Source organism: Callospermophilus lateralis, unplaced genomic scaffold (assembly GCF_048772815.1).
Source record: "Callospermophilus lateralis isolate mCalLat2 unplaced genomic scaffold, mCalLat2.hap1 Scaffold_112, whole genome shotgun sequence".
Taxonomy (NCBI): domain Eukaryota; kingdom Metazoa; phylum Chordata; class Mammalia; order Rodentia; family Sciuridae; genus Callospermophilus; species Callospermophilus lateralis.
This window is the reverse complement of record NW_027511460.1, coordinates 198105-215648: the sequence shown is the minus strand read 5'-3', so window position 1 is coordinate 215648 and position 17544 is coordinate 198105. Positions and strand designations below refer to the sequence as shown.

Sequence of the window (17544 nt, the reverse complement as noted above, 5' to 3'; positions counted from 1 at the left end):
TATTTTGTTAGCAAAACCAGATTTTGCTTCACTGTGTCTCTATTTTTGAACATACAGGTTGTTTCCAATTTTCCCCTCATATGTATAGTGCTGCTATGGAGATTCTTTTTAGAGAACTTTGATTTTTCTTTAGGGATATTTTCATTGGGAATTTGTGTTCAGAAGTAGAGTTACTAGGTCAAAGGAAATATAGAGGTTGACAGTTGACAGTTGACAGTTTTAGTCCTATGTTCATACGACTACAATATGTCAGTTCTTTTGAGCATCTTCATCACCATGTGATGTCATAATGCTTTTTTCATTTCTCTCTTTCTCTTTTGGAGAGATGGCATTCCTTTTTTTTCCTATGGCATTTCATCTGTTTGCCTTTATAAGTTGGGATCAATTCTGTTGTGCTTAGGTAGTCATTTTTGCCCTGCCTTTTTCTATTCTGTTTTTAAAGCATTTATTGCCAACCCCCTCATTTTATAGACAAGCAAATTAGAGCTCAGAGAGATTATAGGCTTTCCCCATGATTATATAGCTCTTTAGATTGTTAGCTACAGACCTGGAATTAGAACTCAGGTTTCCTGATACCTAATCTAGTTCTGATGATGGCGATGATAAAAACCATTATGGTCTATAACACAGAGAAAGGTGAAGGCTGATGGGAGTTAGCCTAAAAGCCTAGGTGTCTCATGGAAAGAGCTGGCCTTCTTACCCATTTAACACCCTGACTCGCATGGGGCCACATATATTTGGGAACTGGGGACTATCAAGTAAACAACAACCCCATAATTAACAAAACAAAACAAAACAAAATAACTTTAAGTTGTTTTCACTCATAGTATTTTGCACCTGCCTGCTAGTAAATAGAAAAAATCTTGGGCTTTGGAAGTGATTGCTTAGTCCTTAATATTTAACTTACACTCCACTGGGCTAGATATGGTAGCAAGTTATTTGGAAATAAAATAACTGCAATCATAAATTTCCATTCCGTCACCATCAGCGTATCTGACACTGAGAAAAAACCACCACACTGTGACACTGCAGAGAAGATCCCAGGCTGCTTTGAGTGTGCTGGTTGAGTGATGCTCCTACATGTTTAGCATTGGTGGTCTGCATGCTTAGATACTAAGTAAACTCCTCCAAATCTGTTCAGCATAAATAGCAACTGGCAATTACCATGAATATTTTCAGTCATCCATTCATACTCACCACCTCTGGGCAGCACATGATGATTATTTACAACTAGAGGGAATTTGATTTAGATTAGTTTGCTTACTGATTGAGGCTTGACTGCATTAATGTGGGAGCTGCAGCCCAGCATCTTCAGATAACAGTACTGAAACAGTTTTTATTACTTTAGTAGGATGATACGACTGTACAGCTGCCCCATTTCTTAATAATATGAATATTTTTATATGGCATATATTACTAAATCGGGAAAGAAGCTTGTATGAATCTTCATGAAGCCATGGGTTTTGGTTTATATTTTTTTGATAAGTGTTTGTTGTTATTGACTATGTAAATATTTTACAATATTTGAAATGTAGGTTTTATAAACATCTTGATCATAAAGCCAGTCAGGTCCCTGCACTTTACTGATTTCCAATTGATGGTGGGAAATGGTACTAAATAGAGAGATTGTTCTCTAGGATATTGATGATAAACTCCAAAGGAGGCACAAAGGAAATGCAGCCAGGTATATATACTCTCAGCAGTTGACATTTTAAAAACCTTATCGTATGCAAAAGGTTTTTGTTGTTGTTGTTATTGCTTTAAGAAGAGTTAACTATATAATAAGATCAATAAAAGAACCAAAGACTTTCATCCTTATTTTTATTATGATCATTTAAACTTTATTTAATGTGGGAAAGTTTTTCTATTTGTTTGGATGTGTTTTGAGTCCAGGTTTCTTAATGCACTGCTGCAAACACCAGTTTGAGTGGTCACTTCTTTTTAAGATCTTTTTGAAGTTGTTCCTACCTTTCAGGGACTGGGAGGAGCTGTGGTTTGCTCCTTTAAAAGCATGCAACCAGGAAACATGTGTTAAAAGAGAGCTATTCATGGTTCTACATCTACCATACTTAGAAACACTGGCAAGCAGGTACCCACGTGCTTTAAAGACTGTCCTTAAAAGATCCTTACTCTCTGTCCTTTTAGGTTCTCTGATCAAAACCTAAGGGGAGTCGAAAATAAATATGAAAAATAAATATAATTCACTGTGTGTTGGAGGGTAATAAATAAAGCTAAGAAAGGAAATAAGGAAAATGTATTCTTCTGCAATTTCAATAGGATGGTCAGATGAGACAGTGTTGTATTAGGGGTAATGATGTTGGTGTTGGTCCAAGAGCTGTAGCTATCTGGGGAGAAGCATTAGAAACAGAACAAACAGCAAGTGCAAGGGCCCTGAGGCAAAATAAAAAGGTACAGTATTCTTATACTTCAAGAATGTTGAAGAGTAGTCCAGAGCATCAGTGAGCCTGGTTGATCAGGTTGGAGAAAGGAAGAGGACAAGGTTGAGTTCAGAGCACCTGGTGCCTTCCTTTGGTTTCCAAGGACTTTGACTTTGACAAGAAAGAGGTAAAGAGTTGTGGAGGGCTTTCAGCAGAGGAGGAACATGATCTTAGTTTCCAAACAGGATCTTTCTTGCTGTTGTGTTGAAAAAAGACTAAAGAGACAAGAGAAGAAGGGGAGAACAATGAGGAGGCTGGTAGTAATCCAGGTGAGAGGAGGTCGTGATGTGGACCAAGGTGGTAGCAATGGAGGTAGGAGAAGGGGCTCGATGCTGAATTTTAACAAGTACTTTATTAAAGTGAAATTCACATGACATATAATTAGCCATTTTAAAGTGAGCAATATGGTGGCATTTAGTACATTGATAATGTCGTCCAACCACCAACTGTGTCCAAATCCATTGCCTTTATATCAAAGGAACGTCCTTCCTCTGTTAAGCACTTTCTCCCTGGTCTCCCTTCCAGCTCCACAGTCCTTTCAGCTTCTTTCACTTAGCGTAATGCTTCAGGGGTTCATCTGTCGTCTACTTTGTATGGGTACCTCACTTCTTTTCATGGCTGAATGGTCATTCAGATACCATATAAATAAGTTTTCTCCATTCATCTGTTGATGGATATTTGCAGCCTTTTCACCTTTTGCCTATTTAGAATAGTGTTGACATGAACATGCCCATATAATATATGTATTTAGGTTTTTTTTTGAGTACCTGTTTTTGAATTGAGAGGTATATAGTAATTCTGTATTAAACTTTTTGAGGACCTAGCAGATTGCTTTTCACAGCACCTGAACCATTTAGTATTCTCCCTAGCAATTCCAGTTTCTCCACATTTGCCAGCATGTGCTATTTCACATTTACTTTGACTGTAACCATCCTAGTGGGTGTAAAGTGGTACCTCATTTATGGTTTTGGTTGGCATTTCCCTAATGATTAATGATGTTGAGTATTTTTTCCTAAGTATCTTTTGTGAATCTTTTTTGTTTTTTTGAGAAATGTCTGTTCAAATCTATTTTCTGTTTTTAAGCTTAATTGCTTATCTTTTTATTTCTGAGTCCAGAGAAGTTTATATGTATGTGTGTGTGTGTGTGTGTGTGTGTGTGTGTGTGTGTGTGTATCTCCTGAATACAAGGCCTTTATTGGCTATATGATTTGCAAATACTTTCTTCTGTCTGTAAATTGTTGCCTTAGTTTTTTAAGCTAATATAGCAAAATAAAATACCACAGATTGGGTGACTTATAATTTACAGAAATTTGTTTCCCACAGTTTTAAGGATTGGGAAGTCCAAGATTGAAGAGCTGACAGGTTTGGTGACTTGGGGTCTGGTGAGGGTCTGCTTCCTCTCTGAAGCCATCTTCTCCTTGCAGCTTCACATCACAGAAGGGGCAGGGAAGCTCTCTGGAGCCTCTGTTCTGAGGACACAAATCCCATGCATAAGGATAAAGACCTCATGACCTTGATTTCCCAAAGGCTCCTCCTCCTAATGTTATCACATTGATGGTTAGGATTTCAGCATATAGTTTTCTTTAAAATTTTTATTGGTGGATTACAATTATCCTTATTGTGGTATTCATCGTGACATATTCAAATGTGCATATACATAACATAATTTGACCAATCTCATTCCCCAGTGCCTTCCCTCTCACTTACCTTCTTCATCCCCCAATCTTCTTGCTCTACTCTACTGATCTCTCTTCTGTTATTATTATTTTAATTAGTGCACCATGATTATATATAACGTCGATTAATTGTGGTCTCTTCATATATTGATGTAGCATAATTTCATAGATTTCATTCCCTGGTACTTTCCCAGGCCCTCCCCTCCTCCTTCCCTCCCTCTGGATCCTCTTCCTCTACTCTGTTGGTCTCCCTTCTATTTTCATGAGATCCTCTTTTAAAAAATGTCCTTTCTTTTTTATCTCTAGCTTTCACATGTGATTTAAAAAAAAAAAACGCTTGACTTTATGAATCTGGCTTATTTTACATAGCTTGGTGCTCTCGAGTTCCATTCACTTGCCAGCAAATGTCATAATTTTGTTCTTCTTTATGGCAGAATAAAATTCCACTCTGTGAGTGTGTGTGTGTGTGTGTGTGTGTGTGTGTGTGTGTGTGTGTGTGTATCATTTTCTTATCCACTCATCTGTTCATGGGCACCGAGGCTGGTTCTATAATTGAGGTATTGTGAATTATGCTGCTATAAACATTGGTATGCATGTATTTCTGTAGTATATTGATTTTAGTTCTGTGGATAAATGGGATAGCTGGGTCATGTGGCAGTTCCATTCTTAGTCTTTTGAGAAATTTTCATTCTTCTTTCCAGAGTGGTTGTACCAGTTTTCAGTCTGACCAACAATGTGTGAGTGTACCTTTTCCCCTCATCCTCACCGGCAAGTGTTGTTATTTGTATTCTTGTTGTTGTTGCCATTCTCACTGGGGCACATGAATTTTATTGGGGGCATGAACATCCAGACAACAGTAGTTGACTTTTCACTTTCTCAGTGATGTATTTTAATGCACCAAAGTGTTTAGTTTTGGTGAAACAAGCTTTTTTTTTTTTCTTTTGTTGATTTTACTGTTAATGTTATATCTAAGAATCCACTGTGGAACCAAAGGTCATGCAGATTTGCCCCTGTGTTTGCTTGTAAAAGTTTCATGTTTTAAAACACTTTTATACTTAGTCATTGATCTGTTTTTAGTTTATTTTTGTGAATGATGTTAGGTAGAGGCCTACCTTCTTTCTCTGAATATTGGAAGATAGAGCTGACCGGACGTGATAGGTTGGAGGTAGGGTGTGAGAGAAAGAAGAGTCAAGGAAGATCCTATGGTGTTTTGTCTCAGCACTGGGAAGGTTATCATTCACTGTGCCAGGGATGATAAGGAGCTCAGTTTGAATCTGTTGAAGGTCCGAGCCCTCAATGAGACATTCAGATATGGGTCTGGGGTTCAGTGAAGAGGAGCAGGCTGCTGCAGAGTGGAGAATCCTGTGTGTACAAAGAGTAGATAAACCATGGTAGAGAAATCACTAAGGGTCTAGCGAAAGGAGGAGAACACCCAAGAAAGAAAAGACAATTTAAATCTGGAGCCTTTGACGACTCCACCGTGAAGAAGTCAGAATGAAGAGCAGGAGGAGAACAAAAAAGACCTGTGAGGTAGGAGAGACACCAGTAGGGGATGACGTCTTGGTGGAAGAGTGTTTCAGTGGGATGGAGTGCCCATCAGTGCCAGATGCTGCCCAGAGGTCAGCTCAGTTGCGGACTGAGAATGCATCCTTGCCTGGGAGTCAGTATTGCGAAGTTGCTCGTGTCTTAGATAAGAACTCTCAGGAACAAGGATCAAAAGCTTGATTTGTGTGAGTTCAGCAGTCAGGTGGAGAAGGGAAGTTGGACACTGATTGAATTTTCCATTAAAAGGAAGAGAAATTGAGTGGTAGTTGGAGAGGGAAGGGAGGTCAACTGAGGATATTTTCTTTCTTTTTTTTTAAAAGATGGGAGCTAATATGTTTGTGCAATGAGGACAAAGAGCCCAATGAGGAGGGAAAAGGTGATGATACAGAAGAGAGGAGGCAATTGCTCAGACAATACCAAGTAGGCTAGAGAAAGGAGATCAAGTGGGACTCAGAACTCTACTTGTGACATTGCAACAGATGTTTTTATGTACCTACATTGGGGACCCACTATAACACATGCTATTCAGTCTCTCCTCAAATGGTTAATAGTCCTTCATTTTGGCTTGCTGGTTTTATGTCAGCAGAAGGTTTTTTTTTTTTTTTTCTATAGAAATGGCAGAGAGGATAAAAATGAAACCCTTGTGGTGTTCGATGATGTAAATAGTATTTTCATTGCTCTAGCATCCTTGACAGATGGTTATCCAGTTTCTGCAAGAATACTATTGCCACTTGCTTCTCCCAAAAGGAGAGGAGTTCACTCCCTTACAGAGTCTGCTCCATCTCTGGAGAATTCTGTTAAAAAGTGATTTCTTCAAAAGTTTAACCAAAGCATATGTTCCTAACATTTTTACCCACGGATGCCTTTGGCACCACACAAAGCGAGTCTAGTCTCTTCTGCTCTAAGGCCATTCCTTTCATCCTTTGCTCATTCCAGCAAGCGTTGTTGTGGGACATTTGTCATGTGCCAGGCCCTTTTCAAGGAATTAAGTGGTGGTCCACAGACAGGCAGAATCCCTGTAGTAGGAACCTACATGCTAGGCAGCCTTCAGATCTCTGAACTTCATCTCCTGGCCTCCTTAAATCTGCTTGGCCCCCATCCCGGCAGAACATCAAACAAGTTCTTTTGTGGTATTTGAGCATTCTAGTTCACTCTTCCAGACAGAGGAAACTGAGGTTCCCTCCACAAATGAACTTAATACCATGTGTGTCCTGATGCATGTGACAGAAGTCATTCTTCTTGCCTTTGATGTGGATGTCGTGCTGCCAGGGCAGCCCAAGGTGGAATTGGCATTATTTACGGCCATATCATTCAGTTGGCTCCTGTAGCTAATGAAAATTCCTGGGTGTTTTTTCAGACAAACTGCCTACCGTCTTGCACTTGTGAAATTACTTTTTGTACCCAAACGTTAAACCTCTAGGTTGATTTTGTTAAAAAAAAAAAAAGCAAACCAAAACAAACAAACAAAAAATCTCTTAACTCCAACACTATCTGGAGACCACACTGACAATCCAAAAGCATAGTAATCCTAGGAAACAGCACTAGTACTTAATTTAATCCTCATTTGAACAGAGGGCTATGGAATAAAACCTGTAAGTTTTAGGTGTCATAAGCTGTCAAACTGATGGAGTAAAACCTTCTCTCTGTCTCTGTGTCTTGTCTCTCTCACACACAAACTCACTCTTGAAATCCTCAAATGATCAAGAAGAGGTTGGTGAATTTCATCCTACTGCTACTTCAAGACCCATGTTAAGACTACATTTCAATTCCTGGCCTATGATTTTCTTAAAATAGAATTTCTTAATGTCAGGCAATGGAGGAAGTGCCTATTGCAGATACATGAAGGCATAAATAACAGGGGATTTAGATCATCCCAGTTCTAACTATTTCAGATCCCAGAGGAAAAATGAACTTCATTTTGCTAACAAAAATTAAAAATTATTTTCAAGAATGTCTATATCTTATCAAAGCGTATCCATAGAGACCAAAAGGTCTTCATTTCACCTTGTGGACTTTTTAGGTCAATAGATAGTTATCCACTAAACTGACAGAACATGAGACAAAGATGACCTTATGGTGTTTGTTGATGTGAACACATTTTTTTTTCTGTTTGGCCTGCAGTGTCACTTTGAGTGTTAACTATGTCTCTACTGGAGTCTAAAGTTTGCTTCTTGCATTGTTCATTGCTAAATCTTTTCTCTATTCCTCTTGTGAAAAGTGGACTTTGCTCACTTGTAAGGGGAGAGTCACTCTCACAGTGTGGAGAAGCTTTTCCTGATTTCTGCTTCACTTTGTTGTTATTTCGAAACAAATGTCTTTCAGGCATCTTTCCAAATGGAGTCGTCTTTGATGCTGATATTCATTCTCTGTGTTGTATCCAGATTGATATCAAGAGTGCCAAACTCTTTTGAAGACATGTGTGTTAAACCCTGGGCATACCTCTCCACGCTTCCCTTTAGGGGCTACTCATGCTTTCTGACAATGCCTAATTTTACCTGGGTTAACAATTTTCATTAGGATCAGGAAGTGTTCCTATAACAGATGTACCCATCAGCTTTTAATTGTAGTACCTTTTTAAATTGACGGTTACGTGATTCTGCCATGTTCTAGTGATTTTGTTCTCTCCAGTTCAACTTTTGTTCTTGTTTTAACTTTTTTTTTTAAATCCTCTTGCATTGCCTTTTGGATATCAGAGTGCTAGAGTTTCCCTGGGAGCTTGTTAAAGTGTAGCTTCCCTGATTCTGAGGTCGGGTACCCATACTGTGTATTGGAGTGATTTTCAAGTGATCCTGATGAAGGTGGTTACACCATTATCAGAATATATTTGGCCTGAGTGTATTTTTCCATGACAGATCTCCAGATCACATTCATTTACATCTGCTCTGTGTTTAGACAGACTGTACCAGTCCAGACGGATTTTCGGAGGTGTTATTGGAAGTTGTAGATGAACACTTCTTTCCTGCCTTTTTATACACAAGCCTAATTTCTGTCTTTGTTTGGAAAGACATTATCAGCATCTAAACAGCTGTTGAAAACACCTTAGTTCATGTTAACCATGGATTGGAGCATATCTTTTATTCATTATTATTACATTTTTGTTTGTTTTTAAGCATCTGAGCATTTATTTCAACAGATGCTCAAATAAGGAGACTTGGATGTTCTAATACAAATGCTAAGTGAATTGAGGCTAAGGTTCTTCACTTACCTGATTAAAAAAAATTACAGCAAAGGAAATGGCCCTTCCATTCTATTTCTCTAATTCCAGGGCTGGAAACGCCTCCTTCCTGGCCCCTCATTTGCCTGCTGTTACTGAGGCTTGAGCCAGGGTTTCCCTGGCAGAGGAGAAGCAGCTGAGAAGTTAGTTGCCTTTGACTTTCTTGTGGCATCAGCTGGCCTTTCTGCTGCTCTCCTCTCGTACTTGACTTTACTTGATAGTTTGTTGGATTATATTTCCAAATCCTACTAATTGGGGCCTGTTCATTATCCCTTTGTCTTTCACTGAAGTTACCTTTAAATTAAGTATCATGAATTTATGACAGCGTTGATAAGGAAGTTTTAGGACCTGGGAACTCTGTGTTCTGTACATTCCTTCAGCAAATATTTGTTTTCTGTTGTTTGTAAGGGAGACAGTATACATTGTGCTGGAAAATGTCAGTGCCCAGCGAAGGCTAATTAGTTATGGTAGCAGGGGAAGAGAGTCATAATTTGTGGTATTCATTTATATTACAAATGTTGCTTTGTAGAGTTTCCGCATGGTTTTAAAGGCCAAAAAATAATGGACCACCAGAATTAAATGATTAGAGAGAAGTCTCCACAGAGCTGAATATTTGTTCTCCTAATTTCTTTGTGAAATTAAATCCTGCCAATTTTCGCATTATGCATATATGTAATTATTCCTTCAGTTCAATCACTTAGATCTGCAGTGGCATCTTTTGTTGACTTGTCATCTATTCTAACAGTGCAAAAGACAGATTTATTAAAACATCTCATTGCATTTATATTGTAGGAAAAATGTCCCTTTTGGGGTAATCGCACACTAACTACGCAAACTGATGAAGCCCCTGAATGGTTTCCTCAGTCTGCTAAACATTAACCCATTAGCTCTCAAGCTTTCAATCCTGTGACTATTTCAATGAATTTGACACAGGTACATTAAAATAGCTTAGAAATTATAACCTGGAGCTTACATATGATTACATTAATTAATATTATAAATGATTATGTTATAATTTTATTATTACTATGTACAGTTATCATATTATACATTATATAATTATTATATTATATTATATTATTTAAGTTTTTTATTCTTTGTGGTACTGGGGAGTGAACACCCGGGGTGCTCTCTCATTGAACTACATTCTTAACCCTTTTTAATTTGGGGGACAGGATCTCACTATGTTGCTGAGACTGGCCTCTTATTTCAGCATCCTCATTGACTGGGATTAAAAGTGTGTACCACTGTGCCTTGATTTACATTTAATTTTTAAAAGTTTTCCACATCTAAGATGGTAGGGCAAAATAGATCAAGAAATTAATAGACACCATGAATTCTCAATCTATATTAGTGTCTTCTCCAAATTTTGGTAGTTTTATATTTAAATGTTCTCATTTTTAAGTCTTCTTAAATGATAATTATGATTTATTATTTTCCAAGCACCCATTTTTAAAAGCATTAAGGAATTAATAAGAACAGATGCATCCTTGGCTTAATTTTATTGATAGCTGATGTCTGCTGATCACACATGCACATTTCAGCAATTCAACCTTTAATTTTCTAAGAAATGCCTGCCTTCTGCATTGGGATTGATTATTTATAAACATACTATAGTTGCATGGCATTTTATACTTCTTGAACAATGTCATACTTTTTTTATTTTAGCTGTCCCAGTCTCTGTGAGTCAGGTAGAACAGGGGGTATTTCTATTTTCACTTGATGCTCAGTCCACAGATCTGCAGGGATTCAGTGGAATCATAAGATGAGTAAGTGGCTGAACAAGGCACTGTGTTCTGATTTCTGTTGGCTGTATGGAGTGCTTTCCCTCCATCCAGTGACGTCAGTGTTTCTCACGAAGACTGGTAGAGAATTTTGAGCACCTTCCATTTTTTCCGGGCCCACATGCCAGTACTCACTTGCTGGCCTGGGTTTTTAAACTTCACGTTGCCACTCAAGGTGCACGTTAATTTTCCCATCCATTTTCCAAGAATGATCACAAAACCCTGCTCCATTTCCTTGAAATGTCAATGAGTGCACTCACGGTTCTTCTCAGGTTTTTGGTCCTGTTATTCTGTCTTTTTGAGCCCTGATAGGTTCTTAGCAACTCTTAGTTCTTTTGCAGGGAGAGTGAAGGAGAGAAGTAAGTAGTTTACATCATTACCCCTCTACCCAGCATTGAAGCCATGAATGCTTTCTACTTAAATAGAAATCCATTTCTACAAAAGGTGATAGAAGACACATGCACCCTTCATGAAACAGCATCACAACTTTGTAGAATACACTGCAGTAAACTGGGCACAGATAAGGACATATATTCTTTTGTTCGCCCCCAAATACTTCTCAAGTGAAGATTTAGTATATGAGAGTAGTACAAATATACAGAAATTGCATACCAACAAGCAAGAGATTGCACAGCACAGTGCAGTGATGATGATTATAGATTTTACTTATTAAATTATTTATACATGCCAAGTTCTTACTAGGAATAATCTTTACTCTTTAAAATGGTCTTGCAAAAGTGCTAATCCTGTGTTGCTGGTAAGGAAACTCAGATATAAAGAGTTTGCAAGTTATTGACCAAAGGCATACCATTAGTAAATAGTGGTAGTAGGATTTGGTCCCAGGCATGTGGGACTTCCCCTCCTGTGGTCTTTCTGATGAGCATTACTTCCTCCATATAGGGTGGGCCTAAAAAGTCACATAAGTGAGGGATCAGATCAGGCAGGGGTAACTTTTTGGTGAAGAACTTCAGTTTAAAAAAGGGCAATTTGGATAGATGAGAAGGAGAGATAAGAAGTAAACTTCCTAAGGTCAGATTGACATAGAAGAACCAATCTTTTTTTTTTTTTTTGCACTTATGGGAAATTTTATAGTTTGCATAAACAAAAAAGTATAAAAATGTAGGGCACAGTGAATAACTATAAACATTACAAACTGGCTACTTTGGGGCATGTAGTGAAAGTAAAATTCAAGAAACATAAACCTTTCAAAGTCACTATCTTCCTTCTATTATAGTCACAAAAGTTTCTAGGTAAACTAGATATTAGACATTAGAACCTGTAAGGAGAATATTCAGAAGATCATGTTTAGAACACACCTGCCTTCACTTGATAGGTATTATTCTCAGTTTAAAACATATTGGAAGGAGGAGTGACGTCGCCCTGGCATATTTAAGAGCTGTTAATAAACTAATTTATGGTGACATTATACACAATGATGAGAATACTTTAAGCACTAAGTTATATAGTTTACAACCATGAATAAAATTATTACCATCACATAGTATGCCTTGAAATCTACATAACTGAAAATTCCTAAGAGTTTATCCTTCCTAAATTCAATTATCAGTTGAAGAATTTAAAGAACTTCAGCTTTCACTTGATGTTTCAACTTCCAGTTGAACTGAATTCACACACACTGACAATACATAGATTTCTATGATATTTTGTTATATTTTTAAAACTATATATCTTAGATAAAATTTAAGATTGAAAGCTTAATGCTATTTAGATGGCTGTTAATATAACCACTGAGTATTAAGTTTGTGAAAAGGCCCTTTTTTTTGGGTACTGGGGAGCTTTACCACTGAGCAACATCACCAGTCCTTTTTTATTTTTTTTAACTCATCTTGCTAAATTGCTGAAGCTGGCTTCAAACTTCCTTCTGCCTTAGCCTATCATATCGCTGGGATTACTAACTCACTCAGCTTGAAAAAGCTTTTAAGGTCAACATTTCCAAACACTCCCTTGCATTCATCTTTATCCACATTTAGTTGTAAATCAAGTCATGCACACATCTCAGGGGTTCTGCACATGTTCAGAAATATTTTCAAAATTAGCTTCATATCATATAACTTTGTGAAGTTTGCAAATTAACTCAGGTTAATTAACCAGGTTGCTACTTCAAAATATGAATGAAATAAGGAACTAATTTCATTATTACTATGTACCTTGATCCACATTTAACAACTTCTGATGGCTTCAACCTATGCTGTACACCAATTCCCACCCAACTGCTCTGCCTGTCTGAGGCATTAAGGGCTGAATGAGTGATATAACCAGGATGCTATGTGGATAATCACTAGGTTTTACCATTTGAATACAAATATATTAATAAATTCATTCTTTAAATAATGTCAACATTATAAACAAAGCTGATTATTTAATTTGAATAACAACTTTCATTAAAAATGGAAATTCAGGGCTAGGGATATTGCTCAGAGTGCTTGCCTAGAATGCCCTGAATTCAATCCCTACCACATATTTTAATATTTGGTGTAGTAAATTCAGATACTTTTCCATAAAAGTTATTCTTGATAAAAGGATAATTCAGGGTGCTTCCATCTTGTTCCTTTTATTACACACTTAGTGAATCATGCTTTGTGTGAAATTAATGGTTAAATAAATTAAATGCAAAGCATAAAATGCAAGGCATAACATGAGAAAATCTGGGAAAAGTCAATACTCATTTTAATCTGAGACTGTAGGATTATCAGCTCCAGTTACCCTAAATCAATAACTTACCTTTTTTTAAAACAATAGAAAATTAACTCTTCTTAATTGATCAGGAATCTAGAATGTCCTTAACCTTTTTTAAAGATAATAAAACCAAAGCACTGTGCTGAGGGTGTAGTTCAGTGGTAGAGTGCTTGTCTAGAAGGCACAAGGCCTTGGGTTCAATGCCCAGCACTGCAAAAGGAAAAAAAACCAAAGCACTAATTTCAACATACAGCAAAAGCATAGTGCATATAAATTTCAGATCTGATTTTTGATAGTTAAAGCCTAATAATGGAGAAACATTTCTTCTTTCCAGATAACAATAATTTAAAATATAAATTGATTAAAGTTTCACTAAATAGAAAATATGAAAGTTCCTGGTATTAAAAAAAGAAAGCCTTAGGACTTGAAGTTTGATAGTCATTTCATTCTATTGTGGGACAGAGACTGAATTTTGCTTGCTTTCCATAATTACTTCACAGTCTTCCTCCATTTCGAAATTAAGATTCACAAATGAACTGGACACCACTGTTTCTGGTTGATCTGTCTGAACAATGGAATTATCCTGAAGGTTGCTCTGTTGGTATTGTCTTTCTGCTTCTTCAGACATCCTATTTTCTTCTTCTTCTTCTTCTTCTTCTTCTTCTTCTTCTTCTTCTTCCTCTTCCTCTTCCGCTTCCGCTTCCTCTTCCTCCTCCTCCTCCTCCTCCTCCTCCTCCTCCTCCTCCTCCTCTTCTTCTTCTTCCTCTTTCTTCATCCGGTAATACTCATGAATGGCATATTGGTATTTTGGGGTGCTAATACCCAAAACAGATGCAATCTTCTCTCCAAGAAAGTCGCACACTGAAAGGGTTGATGTGGCAGCCCGAAGCATGTAAAACCATAAGTAGGGGCCCCAGGTAAGTTTTGCCGGATCAATAGAAGGCAAAACATCTTTCTTCTCTAGTCCATCAACTTCATCTTCATCTGTACTATATTCTTCCATTGTTTCACCACTAACAAAGTGGATGACCCTTCTTGGAACTTTCTTCTCTTTTCCTATGACTCCCAGTTCTACATTTTCAAAGCCTCTTTCATTACTCATCTGCGGCGCCAAGTCTCCGAAAGCCACAGCTCCAGATACAGCGACGGTTTCTCCTTCCACACTGCCCACCGGCTCCCGGTCCATCGTTGTCGTCGCCACAGGGCAGCAGCGCCCGCCTGGCACCACGCCCAGCTAAGTCACTTCAGGAGCGACCTGGGGACCCTGAGGGGTGGGGCGGGCTTGAGGGGCGGAGCTAGCCTGAGCGCGCTAGCATCTTTGGGCCCAGCTGACCGGTTTGGAGGCGCAACTACCCGGCTCGCGCCAGGCAGAGCGGGGCGGGGCCTTCTGTTGCACTGTTTCTGGCCAGGCCCACGTCAGGAGCTCGCTGAACCACCGCCTGGCACCACCCATGACATCATGCCTCGTACCTGGAACTTCAATAAGAACCAATCTTATTGAAGACTTCTTCCCCAAACAAGGACCGAGTCCTGAAGGTGCTTGGTGCTAGATGAGGGACCCAAGTTGGCTAGTGTGGTGGGGTCATCTAGAGATGGGAAAGAGGATCATGGATTTTGGAGGTGAGCAGTATGGATGTAGCCGACATTAAAGACTCCAAGTAGGTGAACAGGTTGTATGTGCAATGCATTGTATAGGGGACATTTCCATGGTCTTCCCAGAGATCTACTCCTCGGGTTAGTGCTTGGGTGTTTCTCCCTGCTGTTTGCAGCCATGCATACCTTTAGAAGCCAGGTCTATGTCTGAAACCTAGGGACGAGATGAGGTACTGTAATCCTGTTCCTCTCACCACAGTGGAACCCTTTGAATCAGTGAGCTCAAGGTTAGGGAATATTGCTCCTTCTTTTACTGTCCACCTTTGTCTTTTGCCCCCTCACCTTCTTCCCTTTCCCTCTCTGTATTTCCCTCCTTTGATAGAGACAAGGAACAAATAATCTCAGGAGTTCTTGTCAGCCATCCACTTCCAGACAGAGTGGAAAGAAATCTGTCCCTAAGTGAAATTACTGAACTGGCTGAATTAATATAATCCAGAAGCTTTTCCTGTCTCTGGGCCTCCAGTCATGTTAGCTGATAAGCTCCATCAATTGTGTAAGGCGGTGTGAGATGAGTTTTCTGTTACATGCAATGAATTGCATCCTGATGGACGTTGGGTGCCACTGAAGGCCTCAAAGAGGGTGTGGGCACAGGCTTTGTACCTTCAGGGGAATGAGGGACTGGGGTATGTGGGAGAGTCAGAGAGGGGAGGCATCCTGTTGGATATATAAAAGGTGTTGCTGTTTTCTGGGGGTTTTGCATTACTATGCTTTTCTGCTCTGGGCCTGAGATAGTGGTCAGCAGTCTGCAATGGGGACTGTGTCACCTAATTACCCAGTACCCCTAGTACCTAGCACAGTGCCTGACAAATCCTAGCCTTTTAATATTATTTGATTGATTAAGGGAATCAAATGAAAGTTTGGAGATGGGCTGAAAAGCAGAAAAATGAGGTCAAGGAGAGGGTTTTTTTTTTTGCACGGAATGATATTGAATAAAAACTTTAAAGTGAGGTAGTTAGTAATTTAGAAATTTGGAAATGTGATGCTACTTTCTAAATTGGTGGCAAGTATTTGGGTAAAAGTTAATTTTAACTGAGCCGTAGGGGCACACTGTTTCAGGCCATAGAAAATGCTTTGGGTCCAATTTCTTCTCCACTTTATTCTTTAGTTTCTCGCTCTCTCTAAATGGATCAATTGTTTTTTTTGCATAAATGTCTTCCAAAATAATTGGATTTTTTTATAAAATTATATTTTAAGATAGAGTGTACAGGAAAAAATCAAGGGCTTTTTCTAAGTCAAATCTTAATATAAAACCAACATGAGAGTGATTGATGTGCTGTGTGAAGGTTCTATCAAGTGTTCCCTTGTAACTTGCCCAGATGGAGGGTAGGTAGTGTCATTAAGAGTCCACTGTGTGTTTATGCAGAGACTTTGCTGCCACTGCCTTTATTCCTGTGACTTCTTTTCTCACAAAATAAGGGTGCAAAAGTGATTCAGAGTGTTAGATTCCTAAAAACAGACAGAAAATTTACTACCTGAGACTTTTTTTGATTAAAAAAAATACATGATGTATTAAATGATCTTAAATTTGGGAAAAAGACAAAATAAAGAAAAATAGACAAAATAAAGTTGAAGTAACTCATCAAATAGACAAAATAAACTTTAAGAAAATCATTTCAAACTCTGTAGAACTTAGGTTATCTTTTTGAGCTTTTTCACGTAGGCTGTTTTATCAAGAAATTATGTGGTATTTATTGATCTTCAATGCTTTCTCAGATTTTTGGAACTGTTTATTGTTTGCGTGTCTGGCTAGCTGAGGAAATGGTATAAAAAGCTGTTCTGAAAAATTAAGATTCCAATTAATGGATGAGAGTGTGTTTGTCTATGTATCTGATTCTAAATTTTTAATGAACTTGATCTTTCAAAGGTGGCTCATCAAAATTCAGGATTACTTAAGGCTCAGCCTCCTATGTACACTTAATCCTTTTACTGTTCTGGACCACTTTAAAGGAAGGGTTATTCTTTTCACAATCCAGCTCCACTGGGAAAGTCTTGGCAACGTTACAGTTCGCTGCGCCCCTGAGGAGGTAACACAATTTTCGACTTCAATCACTGGGGACAGAGCCCAAATCCTCTCCTGCAGGGCTCCCTGGAAGAGGCCTGCTCAGTGGCTATGTGCACATCTGGAAGGTCTCCATTTTCTCTGGACTTGAGCCAATTAATTCTGGCTTCTCTACCCTCACTAGGCTCTGTGTCGTTACTTTGCAGGTGTCTGATATGGAGTGCATGTATACCTGTGCCTTTTAGAGCAGCATTGTTTTGTTGGAAATGCATTTGACATCATGACCCTGAACCTACATATGTGTTTCATGAGATGTTACCCAGACCTCAGACTGTGACAGCCTTGTCTTTCCATCCCCTTTCATTCCAGTAATACTAACAATGTGTTGCTATCTGCACTTTTCCTTCTCCCTGCTTTCTAGTGTGGAGGGAGTACTTGTCCTCAGAGTCGCTCAGAAGTCTTTCTGTCTGTCCAGCAGCAGTGTGGACCCCTGAGGACTTCCCTATGCCCATGGTCCTTGTGTTAGTAACAATTCAAT

The 17544-nt window shown here is 38.6% G+C and overlaps 1 protein-coding gene across 1 annotated transcript; it reads right to left on the bottom strand.

The window, feature by feature from the left end:
- Positions 1-13802: 13802 nt before the first annotated feature.
- Positions 13803-14540, bottom strand: LOC143387782 (protein FAM177A1-like). The gene is made up of 2 exons (XM_076841955.2): positions 14123-14540; positions 13803-14014 (listed from the first exon to the last, which is right to left on the bottom strand). Exons 1-2 carry the CDS (start codon positions 14538-14540, stop codon positions 13803-13805), a joined length of 630 nt encoding a protein of 209 aa, XP_076698070.2.
- Between the last annotated feature and the right edge of the window lie 3004 nt (positions 14541-17544).